This window comes from Paramisgurnus dabryanus, chromosome 15, assembly GCF_030506205.2.
Source record: "Paramisgurnus dabryanus chromosome 15, PD_genome_1.1, whole genome shotgun sequence".
Taxonomy (NCBI): domain Eukaryota; kingdom Metazoa; phylum Chordata; class Actinopteri; order Cypriniformes; family Cobitidae; genus Paramisgurnus; species Paramisgurnus dabryanus.
Genome location: NC_133351.1, coordinates 28832714 through 28854755, shown reverse-complemented (window position 1 = coordinate 28854755; position 22042 = coordinate 28832714). Strand labels below are relative to the sequence as shown.

Sequence of the window (22042 nt, the reverse complement as noted above, 5' to 3'; positions counted from 1 at the left end):
CCTCAGACTTTTGCATGGCTCAAAGCGTTTGAATCGCGCCCTCTCCGGACGGCCACTCAAAGGCTTACCGCCAAGCGGTTTATGACGTTTTTCGGCCATATAGCTGATTTATATTAGCGGTTCCGAAGACGCTCACACCTCCGCTCCAATACTCGGAGATATTAAGGGTAATATCAACCTCAAGTGAGCTTGCTACCCGCCACAATAAGTTTCAAAGCTTAAAGCGCGCGCACAGTCAGACGCGCGCGGCATCTCGTTTAAGACGGGCGCACGTACCCCTCTAACGAGCCTCAGAAAGCTGAATATCGTGGCATTCTGTTCATAAGTCCACTTCAGTTTGACTAAGCAAAGGTCCCGCCCCGAGCTGACGGCCGGGAAGCTTGCTTAAGTTACACACTGCTGCATGAAGTGCTGTCATTACGAGCTAGCCCCGCATTTACTGTGGGTTGAACACGCTTTACGACGGCAATCAGCCTTCGGCGCGTGGAACGCCGTTTGTCTCATATAAATCACCTTGTACTGTGAATACGGTACATTAAGAGGATGATTTAGCACTGCAGCACTCTCGACCGTGTTATTGTGATAATGCGGTCGGGCAATCTACGGTGGTTTCATTATTTACCGAACCAGACTGAGATCTCGCCCCCTGAACAAGCTGACGAGTCATCTCCTTTATAAACTCATTGCATCGCTTTATAAGCTATGTTCAATCAGAGTGATACGCATCTCATGCTTAAACTACCAATATTAACCCATTACGATGGGCGTGCGGAGATGGCATCCGTGGGACACGACCTACATTACGTGCCTTAAGACACATTGACACAAGCTGCTAGGACCCCTTTCACGAGGCGTCCTTATGCAAAGTCTGAATCATTCTGTCTAGTGACAATTGAAAGTCAAAACCCCCCGCGAATCGTGGGTGGAACACTTTTCTCCTCACTACAGAGGCACGGCGGCTCTCTCCCCTACCTATATCTATGTGGCCGTGATAACAGCGAACCACGCTTTTACGACCGACCATTCATTTAATTCACAAGCCTGTCATCTCTCAGATGCGGACGGCGGCGGTAACAGCGAACCATGCTTTTACGGCTGGCCATTCACTTTATTCATAAGCCTGTCATTTCTCAGATGCGGACGGTGCCCGAGGCACAGCGCTCTGGAACTGTCCAAGGTCCTGGATGACACATACGTCTGACGTACATCAGACGATCAGCTGTTCATCTGCGTCAAAGATCACTCACTAGAGCACCTGTCAATACAGGCTATTTATGGATCGTTGACGTTATCACCTCCCGTGACAATTATACTCACTTGTCTTAGAGCATGGGCATGGTCTTAGAGGTTTCTCATTTGACAATTGTGACACGGCCGGCTGGTCCCCGCCGTCCACGTTGTCAGTTTGCAGCTTCGACATCCCTGCTTCGCGCACTACTGAGGTTTGTTGCATTAAAGGTGCGCCCATTAGCTCACCTGTATGCACGATATGGTTTTTAATTATATGCGTCCACCGTGCGCTTAGAGAAGCTCACATGTACACGCTATAACATTTTGGTATACAATAAGATGCGCTTGGGAAAGCTCACCTGTATACACAGCTGTGTTATGATTTGTGACACATACATTGTTGTTCATCTGTGTACGTTCACGGTGCGTTGGGTGCCCACCGTTACGTTCATCAATCATATCTGTACACATTCACGGCGCGTTCTGTGCACTGATTTATCTATACGCATTCACGGTGCACTGAAGAGTTCACCCGTGTGCGCACAATTTATTATCAGAACACATGACGGCGCGCTCGAGAATCTTGCCGGCCTGTGCATTATAACACTCTGATTCATCTATATGCATTCACGATGTATTCAAGTGTTCACCTGTGCCCGTGCAATTTATAGTCAATACACATTTACGGCGCGCTTGGAAAGCTCACCGATCTGTGCACTATAATACTACCTATATGCATCCCGATGCGCTCGAGGGTGCACCTGGGTTCACACTATTGTGGTATCTGTATAATCCCACGCTACGAACTGTTCTGCCGCATATTATAGTCAGATCGGCCATTCGTGAGCTTCGCAGATCACTCACTACGTATGTCTGTTGCTAACAGTGGTTATTTAGATGGATCGTTGAAACCATCGCACTGGCTCACGCCCCTCTATGAGCTATGTCCTATATAGAGCCCACTCTGTGCGAGTTTGGCTTCTTCATGAACTTGGTCTACAGGGGTATCTATATCTATATTTGATATCTGCTACGCGGCCGGCTGGTCTTCGCGGTCTACGTTGTCAGATTGTACAGCTTAGACATCCCTGCCCTACGAGCGCAGGTTCTCTCGGCTCAATCATGCACGCTCATGCGTTTTATGTGTACACCACGGTGCGCTCAGCGAGCTCACCAACGTGACTCTGAATTTACTTATCTCGCACAGCCGCGGCGCGCTCGGTACCTCGCCGTCTTGTGCTATGTTATGTGCCCCCGGTGCGTTTAAAACCCCACCGTGTGCGCGTCAACAATTTATATGGTGCTTACACATTTGCTTTTTAAGCTGTGAATATGCCGGGTATAGGGCCACACGCAGTGTCTCTCCGGTAAGGCACTTCAGTACGTTGTGTATGCACGGCGTGATGGGATTACGTTCCCCCATAGCGTCAGCTAACTGACGCAATGCGAAGTGAACCGTATTGAAAGGGAACGCTTAGGTTACTCACGTAACCCCGGTTCCCTGAAATAACGGGAACGAAGCATTGCGTCTCTTGCCGTGCTACAAACGTCTACGCAGCGAGTGTTATTCGGCTGCGCGCTTCAGTCGAATAATAATGAGCTCCTGACGATTGAACCGCGCTTATATAAGGACGCGTTCCTCCCGCGCGCGGGTTCAAACGTCATTGGTCTGTACTTTGTACAGACGTTAACCAATAGGCTTCAGTCACGGAGTAAACAGGAGTTTCCCCCATAGCGTCAGCTAACTGACGCAATGCTTCGTTCCCGTTATTTCAGGGAACCGGGGTTACGTGAGTAACCTAAGCGTTACTGTCTATAACATTTATTAAATCTGTTTATTTTAAAAAGTAAAAAAATACATCAACAAGTACCAACACAAATGCCTAAACATACATTTGTGGTGTTAAAGGAATATTCAATTCTCTTAAAAGAAAAATCCAGATAATTTACTCACCACCATGTCATCCAAAATGTTGATGTCTTTCTTTGTTCAGTCGAGAAGAAATTATGTTTTTTGAGAAAAACATTGCAGGATTTTTCTCATTTTAATGGACTTTAATAGAGCCCAACATTTAATACTTAACTCAACACTTAACAGTTTTTTTCAACGGAGTTTCAAAGGACTCTAAATGATCCCAAACGAGGCATAAGGGTCTTATCTAGCAAAACGATTGACATTTTTGACAATAAAAATAACAAATATACACTGTAAAAAAAACTTTGCTGCCTTAAAAATTTTTGTTAAATCAACTTAGATTTACAAGTCATGTCAACAGAAATGAGTTGTCACAACTTATAAAATATAGTTGAGAACTTAATTTTATAAGTTATAACAACTCACCTGTAGTTATACCAACTCATCTCTAGTCAAGATAAATAATAGTAAGTTGAAATGACTTGTAAATCCGAGTTGATTCAACAAAAATTTTTAAGGCAGCAAAGTATTTTTTACAGTGTACACTTTTAAAGTGTCAGTATCCTCCAGCTGATTCCACTCATGTTTGTCTGACGTTGTATCATGGGAAATAGTAAGTGAGCAAGTGTACATTGAATGTACACTCAAAATCTGAGTAAATTGTGGGTAAAAAGTAGTAAACAAATAGGGAATAAAGTTGGAAAATGGTGGACTTCCAATATAGTGTACTATATAGGAGATAGGGAGCGGTTTCTGACACAGCACAAGAGTCAAAATTTATCAAACACCTATCAGATCCTTCAATAGATAGAAAAAGGAGATTTAAAATGAGACATTAAAGAAGAGGTCAAGGAGGGAGTGAATGTGGTGGAGGACAGGGGAAAGAAGGAGGTGGAGAAGGGTGACAAGAAAGGGGAAGGGCAAGCAGTCTTGGATAAAAATCGAGCCACTGTAGTTGACCATGTCACCTCCATCATCAGAAACTTCAGGGGGGATAAAAGGTAGGTGTACTTACTGTAAGACTGCTCTGAACAGTAACTTTGAGTGCTGACTTTTGAGTGACAGCACACACACTGACCACATTTACGTGCACCCTCATAATGCGATTTTGGCAATATTGCGATTATACTTTACCTCATATAAACACAATACTTCAATAAAAATAATGCAATTAAGCTCATAATCGCAGTAAGTATAATCATATTAAAAAAGGTGGCATATGCAGTTTTTATTCACAGTATGTGTCCATGTAAACACATTAATCACATCTATATCACACTAACTGAAATGTGTGTGTGTTTTTGTCACACACCTTAAGCCTGAATTCATTTTAAACTTGACATTAGGAAGTTTTCCCTGAACTCTGTCAACATGAAACAGCTTAAATAATGCGACAACAGTATATAAAATCGTTACAGGCATTTCTGTCTTCATCACAGCACAGAATAAAATATACGTCCATAAGAACGTGTTTGTCATTTAACATAAGTAAATTAAAACAGTGGACAGTATATGTGAGTTCATGATTTGTGCTCTGCATTGGGCTGTGTGTGAATGATCTGAAAATAAAAACTGCATTCAAACAGGAGTGAAGAGGTTAACATCAGTCATGTAAACATCTTACTGCGATTAGGTCCTTACTCTGATTATTGGAAATAATCGCATTATTGGTGTACATGTAAACGTAGTCATTGTAACACTACTGCAATAAAGACATGCATCAAATTGCCTCACATACAGATAGAGTTTCTTAAAAGGGATGTTTGACCATTACAGTAATCAGTACTTCTATTTTTGTAGGACACAGACACGACCACCTGATGAAGGGAGGGTAAGGCTTTTGTCGGAGAAGCAAGAGAGAAAGCTTTTAAGAATGGTTGTTGCCAACAATGTAATCGGCCTGCAAGAGATTTAAAGGAGAGTGATTAAAGACAATCATCATTTTCGAGGAATAAATGACATCAGCCTCTCCACAATTGATTGCACCATGAAACATGCCTTCCCTTTCGAACAAAACCAGAGTTTGAGATAATGTCCAACGTGTGGAATATATATATAAGTATGCGTTTTTATATCGTGTAAAGTATTGTGTACCTTTATAGTATAGCAGTTTATAATGTACAAAACTTAAGTACATATGGTGGTCTGCCATTTGTGTCCTCTTGAACTGTGTTTAAAGGATTACTCCACTTAAAAATATTATTTTACTTACCCCCATGTCATCCAATATGTTTATGTCTTTCTTTGTTCAGTCAAGAAGAAATTAAGTTTTTTTGAGGAAAACATTTCAGGATTTTAGTGGACCCCAACAGTTTACAGTTTCAATGCAGCTTCAAAGACCTGTAAACAATCTCAACTGATGCAAAAGGGTCTTATCTAGCAAAGCAATCATAATCCCCCCCTATATGTATATACAGTCTTGTTCAAAATAATAGCAGGACAATGTGACTAACCAGAATAATCAAGGTTTTTAGTATATTTTTTATTGCTACGTGGCAAACAAGTTACCAGTAGGTTCAGTAGATTCTCAGAAAACAAATGAGACCCAGCATTCATGATATGCACGCTCTTAAGGCTGTGCAATTGGGCAAGTAGTTGAATTAGTTGAAAGGGGTGTGTTCAAAAAAATAGCAGTGTGGCATTCAATAACTGAGGTCATCAATTTTGTGAAGAAACAGGTGTGAATCAGGTGGCCCCTATTTAAGGATGAAGCCAACACTTGTTGAACATGCATTTGAAAGCTGAGAAAAATGGGTCGTTCAAGACATTGTTCAGAAGAACAGCGTACTTTGATTAAAAAGTTGCTTGGAGAGAGGAAAACCTATAAAGAGGTGCAAAAAATCATAGGCTGTTCAACTAAAATGATCTCCAATGCCTTAAAATGGAGAGCAAAACCAGAGAGACGTGGAAGAAAACGGAAGACAACCATCAAAATGGATAGAAGAATATCCAGAATGGCAAAGGCTCAGCCAATGATCACCTCCAGGATAATCAAAGACAGTCTGGAGTTACCTGTAAGTACTGTGACAGTTAGAAGACGTCTGTGTGAAGCTAATCTATTTTCAAGAATCCCCCGCAAAGTCCCTCTGTTAAAAAAAAGGCATGTGCAGAAGAGGTTACAATTTGCCAAAGAACACATCAACTGGCCTAAAGAGAAATGGAGGAACATTTTGTGGACTGATGAGAGTAAAATTGTTCTTTTTGGGTCCAAGGGCCACAAGCAGTTTGTGAGACGACCCCCAAACTCTGAATTCAAGCCACAGTACACAGTGAAGACAGTGAAGCATGGAGGTGCAAGCTATCATGATATGGGCATGTTTCTCCTACTATGGTGTTGGGCCTATTTATCGCATACCAGGGATCATGGATCAGTTTGCATATGTTAAAATACTTGAAGAGGTCATGTTGCCCTATGCTGAAGAGGACATGCCCTTGAAATGGTTGTTTCAACAAGACAATGACCCAAAACACACTAGTAAACGGGCAAAGTCTTGGTTCCAAACCAACAAAATTAATGTTATGGAGTGGCCAGCCCAATCTCCAGACCTTAATCCAATTGAGAACTTGTGGGGTGATATCAAAAATGCTGTTTCTGAAGCAAAACCAAGAAATGTGAATGAATTGTGGAATGTTGTTAAAGAATCATGGAGTGGAATAACAGCAGAGAGGTGGCACAAGTTGGTTGACTCCATGCCACACAGATGTCAAGCAGTTTTAAAAAACTGTGGTCATACAACTAAATATTAGTTTAGTGATTCACATTGCTAAATCCCAGAAAAAAAAATGTTTGTACAAAATAGTTTTGAGTTTGTACAGTCAAAGGTAGACACTGCTATTTTTTTGAACACACCCCTTTCAACTAATTGCCCAATTGCACAGCCTTAAGAGCGTGCATATCATGAATGCTGGGTCTTGTTTGTTTTCTGAGAATCTACTGAACCTACTGGTAACTTGTTTGCCACGTAGCAATAAAAAATATACTAAAAACCTTGATTATTCTGGTTATTCACATTGTACTGCTATTATTTTGAACAAGACTGTATATATGGAGAAAAATCCTGGAATGTTTTCCTCAACAAAAATATTTCTTCTTGACTGAAAAAAGAAAGACATAAACAACTTGGATGACATTGGGGTGAGTAACATAAGAGATTTTTTTATGAAAGTGTAAAAATCCTTAATGATGTAAGGTTTTGTTCTCTTCTGACTTTTATTTTGATATCATGCCATGTCACACTTCACTTCCCACTTCCTGTATGTTTTGTATAAAGCCACTTCAGTCCTGTTACTCACTGCTGATTATTACCTTCGTATGTCCAGCCTGTTTAGTTTGCTTGGCCTGTTAGCCTGTTTAGTTTGCTTGGCCTGTTAGCCTGTTTTGCCTGTCTGCTTTTTTTACCTGTCTTGTTTAGTATCTTCCTATTTTTGACCCGTGCCTGTCTTTTGGATGTTGTTTGTTTTGCTGCCTGCCCTGAACTATTGCCTGTCATTGGATTACAATTTGGATTGCCCTTTTTTGGATGTGTTTGCTGGCCCTTTTGGGATTTACCGAATAAACCTCTTTTGCACATGGATTCTACTCTCCTTCACTTTCTTTAAGCACCCACGTTACAAATGAGTAGTGATTTACATTACTGTGTTTCAAGTGTTTTGAAGAGAATCTTTGAGAATGGCCGACCTGTTCCCCATGAAATTCTCTTTGTTGATGAGGCTGGATTCAAGAAGGATTTTTGGGGAGAGACGTTTTAGATTTGTGTTTACAGTTTTGAGATGCCTGCATGTTATTAAAATCAACAGTCTTAACAGTACACACAATTGTCACTTATTCTTTTTAAGTGCTACATAAAAGCAGCAGGGTACACTTATGATAAAGGATATTTGATGGGGTCTTACAAACAATGTAGTCATTGTGTATCTTCTTCAGCCGAGCTTCCTTCTCTTTCTGATGCTGGGAAAAGCTTAGGTCCAGTCGCTCCACTATAACATTCTCCTGTTTCTCCTGTCTCTGATGGAGGAGCTCCTTCAGCAGGGTCAGTCGCGCCTCTTGCAACCTTTTACAAGACATGCACAACAACTGTGTGAAAATTTACTTGTGCCTTGAAGCAGTAAAACTTAGAAGTGCATCGGGACTTTAGTGTTAGAATGTGAAGTAGAATAATAATAATAATTGCTGAAATTGTTCACCCAAAAATAAACCTTTTCATGTATTATCTCCTTTACGTTTTTCCAGGGAAACACAATTTCACACACAGATTACGGAAAATACACAGAGAATGCATCCAGGATTTGTCCAGGGATGTGAGCCTTCACACACATCCTGTAAAGATCCCATTAAGACATGTGACATGAATTTTATTTTTAATCATGCACTTGGTGGATACATGTAGCCTACTGGGCCCCCATCAAATCAGGACTGCAAATGATTAACCATAACTTAAACCGAATAAGTACTACATTAAAATTTAACTTAAACTGAATAAGTACTGATCAACTGAATCACACTTTCTCCCTCACACACACCTGAAGTAAATAATGCGCTTTAATTTTGACACGCGCCCCTCCCCCACATCTCTCATGGAGTTTTACAGAGCAGCAGCAGCCAGGACACAGACATGAAGAGCTAACAGGTAAGCACTGCAAACTCTTTCAACCCTTTTAAAGCTTCTTTAAACTTTGAAAACATGTTGTTTGTCGTGACTCTTCATTTTAATACTGTCTCGGGTTAAGGACATTTGTGTAATGTTACCACGAGAGAATGCAACATTGACACAGCAATATTGCCTCAGACTCTTTCATCCTCTTTAAAGCATCTTTAAACTTTAAAAACATGCTGTTGTTCTTCATTTTAATACTGTCTCGGTTACAGTAATTTGTGTAATGTTGGACATACGATGAGACAACGTGACATTGACACAGCAATATTGCCTCAGACTCATTTCTATCAGAAGATTAATGTGCATTGTGTACACCACAATTCTGTAAGTGTAAAATTAATTCATATTTATGTGTGTTTCTCTCTCAGTAAGGACTAACATTAACTGACTGTCTGTCTGTCTGTCTTTTCTCAACAAAACGATCATTCAAGACCTTTTAAAGGTATTGTTACCACATTCATTTATTATGTTGTGAGTGCCTCCCAGTTCTGTAAGTGGAAAATTAATTCATATTTGTGTGTTTTCTCACAGTTTAGCACAAACATTTCCCGCGCAAGTTTGAATTTCTCTCAGTGAGTACTGACGGACAGCCTTTCACTCATAAAACCTTTTAAAGGTAACGTTGCCACGTTTATTTATGATGTTGTGAATACACCACAGTTCTTTCAATGGAAAATTTGTGTTTTCTTACTGTTTAGCACAAGCGTTTCCCATGCAAGTTTGAATTTCAATAAACTGTAATCATTTTAACCTTTTCTGTCATCATTATTTATACTAATGTTTTTCTGATCTTATGTATCTTAATTCATTTGAGTTAAATAAACTTAAACCATTTAAGGTAACCGGTTTCCTCAGACCATTTAAGTAGCTATATAGTTGTGTGAACTTATTAATTTGAGTTAAATCAACTTAAACCATTTAAGGCAATCGGTTTCCTCAAACCATTTGAGTAGCTATATAGTTGTGTGAACTAAATAAAATTTATTAAGTGAACTAAAACCATTTGAGTGGTATGAACTTAAGCAAACTTAATATATTTGAGTAAAGGTAACATTATTACCAAACATTATTAACTTATAATTTACAGTACTCATATGTATGAGTTTTAAAACTTAAATGGTTTAAGGCAATCGGTTTCCTCAAATGGTTTAAGTTGAGTTAACTTATCGGGTTTTACAGTGTATGTATGATTAACAGTAAGATTTACATAACTTGTATATGACAGATATATTACCAAAACATTAAACTCCAATATTTATCTATTAGGTGTTGATCTTACTCAATTTATAAAATATGAATATAGGACTTTTTTGTTTGAAAAAAGAAGGTCTGTTCATTCATTTGATATATTGTATGTTCATATATTTAAAGAAGAACATTTTCTGGAAGGCATTAAACTTTTGTGAAAATCCTAATATATGCTGGTGCTGCCTGGCAACATTTTTTTTAAACGCTGGTGGGGAAAGAGTTGAAACGGGAACATTATGTTTTTCATTTTAATCAAGTCGTAATTTTCACTAAAAGCCTATTATTTCATTTTGGTCGATCTCTTTTTCAAAAACAAATTCTAATTAAAGGTCACGTTCTTCCTGATCCCATTTTTTAAACCCTAGTTAGTGTGTAATGTAGCTATAATAGCATAAATAATCCCTGTAAAATGATAAAGCTCAAAGTTCATTGCCGGGCGATATATTTTCTTTAACAGAATTTGCCTTTCAAAGCCTACAGTGAACGGTCTGTTTGGAATACAGCCCTCTACTTCCCAGTTGAATTATGTCAATAAAACAGTTTTTGACTAAACTCTGCCCACAGGAACGTCAGTCACCAACTTGGCCAAAATGGCTCTACTAAGATAAGCTGCTGTCGAATCACAACACACTAAACAAACTACACAATCAGAACTCATTACATATTTCTGAAGGAGGGACTTCATAGAACAAGGAAGACTTCAGCCCGTTTTTAGGACAGTGAAAACAGCGATAAAGGGATAAATATTGTGTTTTTGTGTTAAGTTGTGTTAAAAGTAACACAAAATGTGTTGTTTCAATAATAACACAGAGATGGGTGGATTCTGGGACAACGTATTAAGTGTGTTGTCCCAGAATCAACACTAATGTGTTGCTTTTAACACATCCGTTGTAAGAGTGTAAGTAATAATGAATCTAACTTTTTGGGTAAATCGTTTCTTTAGGTACTGCTCACTTTTCTATCTCGTGCTCTCGGAAGGCCCACTCCTTCCGTTCCATCTCTTCCATCATTCTTCTCCTCTTCTCCAGTTGAGTGAGGTCATCCAGCGGGGGCAGAGTTTTCTCCCAGGCTCTCTTCATTCTTGCCCTCTCGATCATCTCCACTTCTGCTAGCCCTGCAGGCAGTCCACGACCTAAAGACAACCACTATTAGCCACTTTACATACTATACACAAGTATCAGACCACTTGGGAAAAACCAGGTTGCTGCTGGTAGTGGCGTTAGTGAGACCAGCAGGGGGTGCTCACCCTGTGGTCTGTGTGGGTCCTAACACCCCAGTATAGTGATGGGGACACTATACTGTCAAAAAAAGCACCGTCCTTCGGATGAGCCGTTAAACCGAGGTCCTGACTCTCTGTGGTCATTAAAAATCCCAGTATGTCCTTCGAAAAAGAGTAGGGGTGTGCCCCGGCATCCTGGCCAAACTTGCCCATTGGCCTACTAATCATCCCTCATACTAATTGGCTATATCACTCTGTCTCCTCTCCACTAATAAGCTGGTGTGTGGTGGGCATTTTGGCGCAATATGGCTGCCGTCGCATCATCCAGGGCCGCGTTTCCCGATAACGATTGAACTTAGCTCTTAAGAGCGCTTTTTACGAGCTACTTAACGAACATTCGTTGTTCATTTACGTGCGTTTCCCAAAGATGCACGTTAAACGATCGCTCGCAGCTGGGTTTTAAGTGCTACTTACGAGTCGCTATCCGTTTGTCAAGTGCTGAAATGACACCAATAGAATGACTCGAATTTGTAGCAGAAGCTTGTTTAGGCTAATGATCTTCAGCTGATGTGCACTAATGTTTTTTTATAATATTTTTCATTATTGTTTGATGACTAAATATTATAAAATATAGTCATTAAACAATTATTTGTTTAAAATTATTAAAATGTTTTAATAATTTGTGCATAATGAAATATTCTTTTCCGTATGTAGTTAGGACTCGTCCCACTGCGAAATGCCTTCTGCATTTTATGTAATAGTTTAGATTATTATTATTATTATTAGTTTTTATGTTTATTCATTATTAGGGATTATTGCATTGTACCGTACATATTTATTTGGTTTCCTTAATCAGATGCCATTTCACTTCAAAACAATTATTTTTTTACTGTAGATTAATTATAGAAGCAATTGGTAGGAACCATTTATCAATTTAATAGTACCAACTATTACCAAAATTATAATTTAATTTAATTGTAATTTAAATTTGATTTCTCATTTTAATTTTAAATATATTATATTAAAGTAATTTAAACAAATAAACAAAGAAGAACCCAATAAATAAATATACATTACATTTAAAACATTACATTATCGTCATTGCAGGAGTGCAATTTGCTGGTTGTCCTGCAGGTGACCTTGTAACACTGCTGTCTTACGATGCACTTATGTATGAACGATTACTCCAGAGCACTCGTAGATCTACGATGATTTTCAAGTGCTACTTAAGTTACGAAGCTTTTGGGAAACGGCCCGTAATTTTAAGATGATTCGTACGATCGTTTTTACGATCAACTTAGCCTTACGATGCTTTTGGGAAACCCGGCCCAGGTGGATGCTGCACATTGGTGGTGGTTGAGGAGATTCCCCCGTTCATATGTAAAGTGCTTTGAGTACTGAGAAAAGCGCTATATAAATGTAAGGAATTATTATTATCAAAAGGTTGCTGTGGTAAATTTTACCCAATGCATTTCAAATCGTTTTCCACCTTTATTCCTAACAGGGAATGAGGTCTGTTCCCACTAAAGCACAGTACAGCTGTGTGCTTGCAACACTTTGGCCAAGCATTTGCATCTGGGTTTCCCATACAAAAATTAACTATGATTTTACTACAAATAAAACCATAAAAACATGGTCACTATAGTTAAACTATGGTTACCGGAAACTAACCAAGGTTTTTGTGTTAAAACATGATCGTACAAATTGTAAACAGCACTCCAGAAAAACATGGCTATAACACTTTTACCAAAACACCACCAAGTGTTGTAGTTAAGACCATCTAAACTTAGACCAAATCAAGACAAAGACAAAGACCAGGTTGTGTTCGGGGCAAGGAAGGGCGAGACCAAGTCAAGACCAAGACGGGATCACCACTTTTCAATTTTATCTAAAAGATCTACATAACCCTAACCCTACAAAATATGATGGAACTTCTTACCATCATTTAACAAAATATTTTCTTAGTCATTTATCCAAATACTTACAAAATTTTTTTAATTTTTTTTTCTCCTGCTATGGAGGTCTATAGACCTTTCTCACAGTAACCGGAAATACGTAATCGTCGTGTAAGCGGAGTTCCTGTCAAGCGTCAACACACTAGAAAAACATAAACCCGGGCAAGTTTAAAATGGATCAAAGAGTCTACAAAACTTCGTTAACGGATTTGCCAAATATTACATTTGCTGATGTGACACGACTAATGGAGGAAAACTTTTTCCATGAAGAATTTGTCAATACAAACAGTATAACTGTTACTGAACTGTTAACTAAAACGACACATTATAAGTCTCGCCGGATAGCCTGAATCCACTTCTGTATACCTTCACCATCAACAGGGAATTGATGGAACAGATACGGCTTTTTACATTGCATTGACTGCGGAGGAAGTAGATTTCCGCGACGATTGCGTAGTTCCGGTCATAAATACGGAAGTTGTGAGAAAGGTCTATGGTCGCTTGCTGCTGTGTTTGCCGTCATTTCTCGGGGTATCTTCTTTTGTGTTCGTCGGAGGAGGGGGATGCGTGCGGGTTTGGAGCAGCGTGGGGATGGGTGGATGGTGGCGGAGTTTTTCATTTTGAAGTGAACTATCTTTAACTCAAGCCACTTTTACTCCTGTTTTATTCTTTTTAACATTTTAAACTGTTTTTATTAAAATCACATTTATTTTCTTTAATTGTTATTTTAAATTCTCATATATCTTTGTTTTTATTGTGATTTTATTGTGTATCTCTTATTTTTACATTTTCTTTTTTATATATTGTTTTCTCATTTCTGTGTAAAGTAGTGATGCACCGATGTATCGGCCGCCGATATTTATCGGCCGATTTTTGATGAATTTGAAACCATCGGCATATCGGCAATAGCACAAGAAAAGCCGATACCGATTGTTTATTAATTAACTGCATAAAGAAATCCATTATATGTAAAAAATGAGTTAATGTTGTTAATAAAATAAATGCTTAATAGCAAAAACCACCTTTGAAGGTTGTCATCCTGTCTTATTATATTTGTTTTAGCTTAATTTGTGCCTCTCTTATTATGTTGGTCAGTTGAATGTTAATTAGATCTAATCCATGTTCAGTAAAAATAATTTGATACAGAAATAAACTAGCTAATAGACCAACTGTATTGTATTGTATACAAGTGTTTAATATCGGTATTGGCATCGGTATCCGCCAGAAGTTGTCTGTTTAAATCGGTATCGGCCCAAAAAATCCTATCGGTGCATCCCTAGTGTAAAGCACTTTGAATGACCTCTGTGTATGAAATGTGCTATACAAATAAACTTGCCTTGCCTTGCCTACAAAGCCATTACAAAATAATGGCTTCACCCGTCTTAAAATAAAGACTCAAGTCCCAAGACAACACTAAGAAGACCATCAAAAATGGTCCAGTCTCTAATTCTAACACTACAACATAAACATACTCTCCGCAAATGCATGAACACAAACACTAAACCTAACACATGCTAACCACACAAGTTTGGCATTTATAGCCATCTGCTTCAATAATAACAATAATGAGATGATAAAGTGCAAAAACTACAAAATCCAACCTGTTATGACCTTCACAACAAAAGAAAACTGTGTCCACAATAGCCACCATACCCTTTTCTGTACCTTTATATAGTGCACTATTTGAGGGGATAGCCATATGTAGTGGAGCCAGAAATCATAGTGGGCATATCGTAAGCCCTTCAGTCTCCAAATTCACCCAATTGTTGTCATTCACTACGTCAAGTCCTCTGTATTGGTGAAGTAATGTGGTGAGTAGTGAATAAGGGCAATTTTAGACACAGCCGTGCAATAGGGGAAATTGAAAAGCGAGTTGTTTTTGACAAACAATAGGCGAAAAGTACTCGAAGGACCTGAAATGTGCATTCGATGAACAGTTTACTTTACTGTGAGCCCCTGGGACAGAAGTCACCCAACAAAAAAGAAGAAGGGGAGGCATCATCATATTCAAAACTATCAGAAAACTGTGAAACAACCCAATTCAAATGTAAAAGCATAAGGAACACATACATAAGGAAAATAGGCGCTTGTTTAACATTTTCCAAATCAACAGCTGACTTGTTACGAAGATGTATACCACAAGATGTATTAACCTTGTGAAGTTCATCACACTATACAGGTTCATATTATATCAAACGTACTGTTAATGGTCAACGAACAGGTACTTAAACTAATTCAATACGTACTGTCACAGTAAGCAATTTCAGATGCAGGGTTGGTATCAATTTCAGTGGAACCCTGCCCACTGGGCACTCTCATTGCCTCCCATAGGAGACACGAAGAGTGGTGCATCTCCTAGCCGGCTTGCAGCTACCTTTAGATAACCTCTAGATCCCTCTGGCTGACTGCATATTAGTTACTCATTCCTCACCCATCCCCTCTGGCAGATGTGCTGCCATAAATAAACTGGACGTCTGTGAGACATGCTGCATAGCAATACAATAAACATGAAATATGTCCTTATTTAAATATGCTCTGCCTGTGCCCTGCCACGGAGCAATTTCTTGTTCAGAGTAGACAAAACATCTCTGAAAACAGTCATACTGCAAGTAAGATAAATGTGATTATATTAAGTTTATGCTGTTTACCCCATGTGAGTGTAGCCAGGGTAAGGAGCTCAGGGGGAGCCGTCCCAGGACGGAGTACATAGTCTGGTGTGTAAGGGTCTGTTTGCGTCTCACTCTCCCGGTAGTCAGTCTGAACTCCCACATTGCGCTGAAAAGGAGTGCGATTTTCTTCACCATCGGGAGAAGAGAAGAGGTCAGACCTGTGAGCAAAATAGGTGAGAGAGAGAGAGAGAGATAAATAGATTGATAGTAACAATAAAACAGCAAAATGTTTAAAAGACAACAACTGCGATGGGATTTTGCAATGTGAACACAGATGTCAATGATACTGGAAAGAATTCACTATTTAAAACATCAAGGGTAGTGAATATAGATAGCTTTGATAGGACAACATGGCTGTGATGATATGACAAACATCTTAGCACTTACTTTGGCAATGCAAATACAACATCAGGAGGGATCTGCTGTGCAAAGGGAATCATGGGACTGACCGAAAGAAATAAAAATGATTTATTATTTATTATTTTGAATACTCAGAATTATATATCATTGTATTACTTTATTAATTCAAGCTGAAGAAATCAAGTCTCTTTGTGTGAATCCTACCGTCTGAAAAACTTCCAGCGGTCCGCACCTGTCACGTCATCAGCTTTTGGTCTATGCATCTGAATCCCTGACATAACTCTTTTACACAGAAAAAAAATATAAAAAGTTATTCAATGTTATTACGTGTGAATACAGCATACAAACTAGGCCTGCATGATATTGAGGAGAAACTGACATTGCAGTATTTGGTTTTCCTGCGATGCATATTGCGGTACAAGAAATACAGTATGAAAGCTCTGTTTTACAGGAATTAACTACAGGCCCGCATTTCTTGTAAAGGTCACAGAGAAATCTGTTATTTCTTTCTGCAGCTTGACACGGTTCTCATATATGCTGCATCCCAATTTGAAGGCTGTGCCCTATAAAAGGCTGTATTCAAAGGCCAGTGACGCCACTTTTGAATTTGTCAAAGATTATGGGCGTCCCCTAAGCAAGCCCCACAACCCGTTTTACCCCTCAAATTAAGTGCGAAATAATGGTTTGAGAATATTTTTTTAAAAGCCCCTAACTCTAAAAATTACTACAGATAATAATTAAAAGATTGTAACCATCGAGGCGAAAATAATTCACATTCAAACACATTGTGTGAGTTTACAGTGTGAGAATTTCAGACAAAAATCTTTTGGATTAGTTTATTGCGAAAATCAGAAAAATCCTTCACAGCCTTGGCTATCCCAAGAGTTAATGCACCCCTGTGAAGACTGTTGTTAAATAAAAGTAGATACTTTGCAGGACTTTAAGCTCTTTGTCACTGTTTTACTATTTAAAATATGTTTTAGTGATGCAAATTAATATTATTGCTGCAATACTGTGCATGTTGAGTTTTACTTTTGTATATTTTTATACTTAAGTTGTTAAGTTTGATATATCTTTAAGTAGTTTAATCTCCATCAGCGCATCATATTTTCTAAAATAAGATTTAAAAAATCTGGCATATTTATTATTAAAAGTCCGAAACCTGTTGTGTCCCATTGAGAGGTGCGATGGGCGGGAACAGCAGGTGACACAACTCCCTCTGTTGGCTAGACCAGTGGTTTCAAATTGGGGGCCGCGAGATGGTGCCAGGGGGGCTCCAGTTTTATGTCATTTTATAAAATACATTCATTTATCATGAATTCTGTGTAATTAAACCTAAAAAAATATAAGCCAACTAACCAACAGCACTACTAGGTATAATTTTAAATGTTTTGTTTAATTAAAATATTACATTTAAAAACAGTTTTTGTCATAAATTTTCTTTCGGGGGGCTTTGAAAAAATGCACTGTACATAAGGGGGGCCGCACGCTGAAAAAGTTTGGGAACCACGGGGCTAGACCGTCTCATTTCAGTTTACTTTATTGACTTCAAAGGCTGCAGCCTTCAAAGCCCATGTCCTTTAAAGCAGTCTTCGAATTGGGATGCACCGATAGTGGCCCTGTCCCAAATGGCACACTTAATGTGGACTTTCGGCCTTAAATTGCATGTGCTTGCTTAGTCTACAAGTCCGTATGGTGTCCCATCTGTCCTTTTTACGCTCTGAAGTTCCCTTGATGCGGTCTTCGGTCTTCCTATTTTCGCCGTGACGCTCAAGTCTGTCCCAAAATATGACTGCGGTGTGCCCTTGTGTACTCGAGTTAAGGGTGCCTAAAGTCTGCACTAGATGATGTCATCAAAGTGTGGACTCTGAGGAAACCACAAGTCCGAACTGCACCATTTGGGACAGGGCCAGTGTAACACTGGCAAATGCATATAGTTCTCACCGCCACTTTATTAGGTACACCTGTTCAACTGCTTGTAAACACAAATTGCTAAATCACATGGCAGTGACTCGAGGTGATGAACACATCTTGCTGAAGTGCAAACCAAGGATCAGAATGGGCAAGAAAGAGGATTGAATTTACTTTGAATGTGGCATGGTTGTTGGTGCTAGACAAACTGGTCTGAGCATTTCAAAAACTGCTTATCTACTGGGAATGCATCCATTTCTAAGATTCACAGACGGTCCAAAAAACAGAAAATATCTAGTGAGCGGCAGCTGTGTGGACGAAAATGCTTGTTGTAGCCTAAACTGAGGCTACAGTTCGCACAGGCTTACCAAAATTGGACAATAGAAGATTGAAAAATGTTGCCTGGTCTGATTAGTCTTGATTTCAGCTGCAACATTTAAATGGCAGGGTCTGAATGTGGCATAACAACATTAAAGCATGGATCCATCCTGTATCAACATTTCAGTCTGATGGTGGTGTAATGGTGTGGGGGATATTTTCTCGGCACACTTTGGGCCCCTTAGTAACAACAGAGCATCGTTAAACCGCCACTGCCAACCTGAGTACTTTTGCTGACCATATCCATCCCTTTATGACCACAGTTTACCCACCCATCCTCTTCCAGCAGAATAATGCAGCAAGTCACAAAGCTCAAATCATATCAAACTGGTTTCTTAAACATGACAATGAGTTCACAGAACTCCAATTACAGTACCTCCACGGTCACCAGATCTCAATCCAATAGAACAGGGGTTTTCAAACTTTTGTGTGTGTGTACCACTATTTGTAATCAAGAATTTTTCGTGGACCATCTCATAACACTCATAATAAAATATGTCTACACAAAGTCCTGAATTTATCTGCACTTCTAAATAGGCTTACTAGCACTTAAACTATAACTGGTCATCGCATCAGTACAACAGATTCTTAAAACATATTCTTAAAAAAAATATATTTTTCTTAAAGGTATAGCGGAAGATTTTCCCAAATTATTTAAAAGAACCGCCCCTCCATATTTTTTTTTTAAAATGCACACGCAACACTCTCCCTCCTCCCGAGAGGGAACGCCTGTTAAACGGCATGCAGGAGCTCAGTTCTTCTCTTCGCTCTGTTTACAAGTTGCTGTCGGCATGTTTACCGTGTCTGTGCGGTTCGTGACTCGTGCCAGGGCTAGCATCGCTAATCATAGCTTACATCCAGGGCCGGTTCTAGATATTTGGAGGCCCTAAGCAAAATTTATGTTTGGAGGCCCCTCACACCCCTCTAATTTTCTGAATAATCTGAGAAAGTGTTTTTCTACCCTGTAAGAAATCAAAGCAACTGTAAACCTCCGTCACCACAACAAAAGGCCGCCTCTCCCCTCATTCGATTGGACAATGGAAAGACGCGAATGACGTTGGGCGCTTTTCTGCTCAGCTCTCCTTCAAAAGCTCGTGCTGCGGCTGGCGGCAAAAACCGCAAGGCATTCGGCGTGCATAAACAGCACGCAAACGCTCTCTGCCCATAGAATATCATTCAAAAAAGGCATCTTCAACTGCCATAAACGTGTTTTGTGTGATCAGCCCCTTACTGAACCAATATACAGTATAAAGTTATCTATTAGACTATGGATATATTCATATGTTTTTCAATACCTTTTTATACCTTAAATATCCATAATAACGGCAGTTTTGTTTGCTGTTTGACTTTAAATACAAACTTTTTTAACTTGACTTTTTTGATAGTCAGCTCCCCACGCAATGCTATCGTGCACACGCATTCAAAATGTCTAAACAGAGTCAACAGCGCGCAAGTTTGATCTGTCCTGAAATGACGTTGATAAACAGAACAAAGCTAAGATTATTTTTTAAATGCATTATTTTAAAATACCTGCATTTTAAAATACACGCATAAAGTCGAACTCACCTTAAAACTGTATTTATTGCTGTCGGACTAGCTCACATGGATTTAGCAGTTATGGAGGCCCCCCCTCCAAGCTTGAGGCCCTAGGCATTTGCCTACTCTGCCTATAGCTAGCGCCGGCCCTGCTTACATCAACTTTTACTAGCAGTGATTTTAAATGGATTTCTCCAAATAGCATGACAAAATGTACCTTTCCAGTAGAAACTTCGCGTGGGAAGCCCAACCTGTCCTTTTAGCTCACGCCAGCGGCCAGCGTGTGAAATAGTCTCCCATAAACACTCTGGTCGTGTTTTTTTCTTTATAGTCCTTTCTCTTCTTGTTATACAATTCGTAGACACTTTTTCTCTTTGCGAAAAATAAAATATTAATAAAATATATTCTTTTATAATTTTTTTGCCTTTACACGGACCACCTGCAGTACCCTCACAGACCACTAGTGGTCCGCGGAACACAGTTTGGGAATGGCCACAATAGAGCAACGTTAGGACGTAGTAGAGCGGGAAATTCACATCATGGATGTTCAGCTGACAAATCTGCAGGAACTGCATGATACCATCATGTCAATATAGACCAAAATCTCTGAGAAATGCTTCCAGCACCTTCTTGAATCTATGCCACGAAAAGGCGGTTTGAAGGGAAAGGCATCCAACCAGCAAGGTGCACCTAATAAAGTGGCTGATGAGTGCATATTGTCCTGGTGCTCAATTGGTAGAGCATTGTGTTCATGGGTTCAATCCCCAGGGAACACACATACTGATAAAAATGTATACCTTCACTTTTGATAAAATAATCTGCCAAATGTGTGAATGTAATGTAAAATCATAAAAAAATGTAAATAAGCTATAGAGGCCTAAAGAATTTACCCTGTCAGTTGCTGTAGGGCTTGCCTCCTCTGCTCAGCGTATCCTCTCCATTGCCGATCAATGAACGCAGGCACAGGGTCAGTGGTTTCAAGCCGTAAGGTATAACTAGGATGATGCGGCAGATTACTAAACATAGAGTTAAACTCTGGGACCTTCCGCTGATAAAGAAAAAACACAAGTTTTTAAGTCATGCACTTAAACTGAAAGTTAATAAGTAGCTACACCTTTGGTACATTTAGTATGTGAATATTTTAAATTCTCCAAATAGCAGAATTATTTAAAAAATATTCATTCAAATTACCCTTTGTGGCTTTAACAATTAAGAAATATTTTTTTATGTAGTGATTAACCCACGATTTTCAGGCTACAACACAAACTTAAAAGAGGTACATAATAGCAGGTACAGCATGAGATACAGAATGTCACAGAGAGAATTGTATTGCCCTATTTCATTATTCATCTCTCTAAGTATTCTGACCATGCTAAACAAACAGATACATCTACAGTAATCTGTCAAGTGATCATTAGTGATGAAATAGAACTTTTTAGGAAAATGTGTTTTTCTGATCCCAAAGTTTATGACGATTTAAAAAAAATATTAAGAATTTAAAAAATCCAAGATGTCTGTTTTGACTGGGGCAGTACTATTTTACACCATTCCAAAGAGTTAATATTATTAGCAGGCTACCTCAGAGGTACATATGTCTGTCCCTTATATCTGTACCTTAATGGTACACATTAGGACCTTAATGGTACAGGACTGTTCCAGTGACAGCTTTGCACCGTTTTTTTTCTGACAGTACATAAAATTCCTGTCCCCTATCATGACATATGTAGCCAAGTAAATGTGTGGTCTAATTTACATAGTCTGTGTTGATATGATAATGCTTTGTCCCTGTCTGATGTCATCTTACCACGCGATCCAGAGAGGCGTGAGCTCTGAGGTTTTCCCTGGCGTGGTCCACCTCACCTGACAATGTACATACCGGATCTAGAAAAAAATATGGTTAATTATTTAAATCCATATGTTCAATCATAAACGACACCGTTTACATTATTTCATAATTATTTGTAATT

The 22042-nt window shown here is 39.1% G+C and overlaps 1 protein-coding gene across 1 annotated transcript in view; it reads right to left on the bottom strand.

Moving 5' to 3' along the window:
- Nucleotides 1–22042, bottom strand: part of cfap91 (cilia and flagella associated protein 91) — a 54436-nt gene that overhangs the window by 32181 nt on the left and 213 nt on the right. The window contains exons 2-8 of the mRNA XM_065292973.2: nucleotides 21880–21956; nucleotides 20966–21123; nucleotides 16455–16532; nucleotides 16278–16334; nucleotides 15870–16048; nucleotides 11002–11179; nucleotides 8039–8196 (exon numbers count right to left, since the gene is read on the bottom strand). Coding sequence (XP_065149045.1) covers nucleotides 8039–8196; nucleotides 11002–11179; nucleotides 15870–16048; nucleotides 16278–16334; nucleotides 16455–16532; nucleotides 20966–21123; nucleotides 21880–21956 — 885 coding nt within the window. The remainder of the gene's footprint in view (nucleotides 1–8038; nucleotides 8197–11001; nucleotides 11180–15869; nucleotides 16049–16277; nucleotides 16335–16454; nucleotides 16533–20965; nucleotides 21124–21879; nucleotides 21957–22042) is intronic.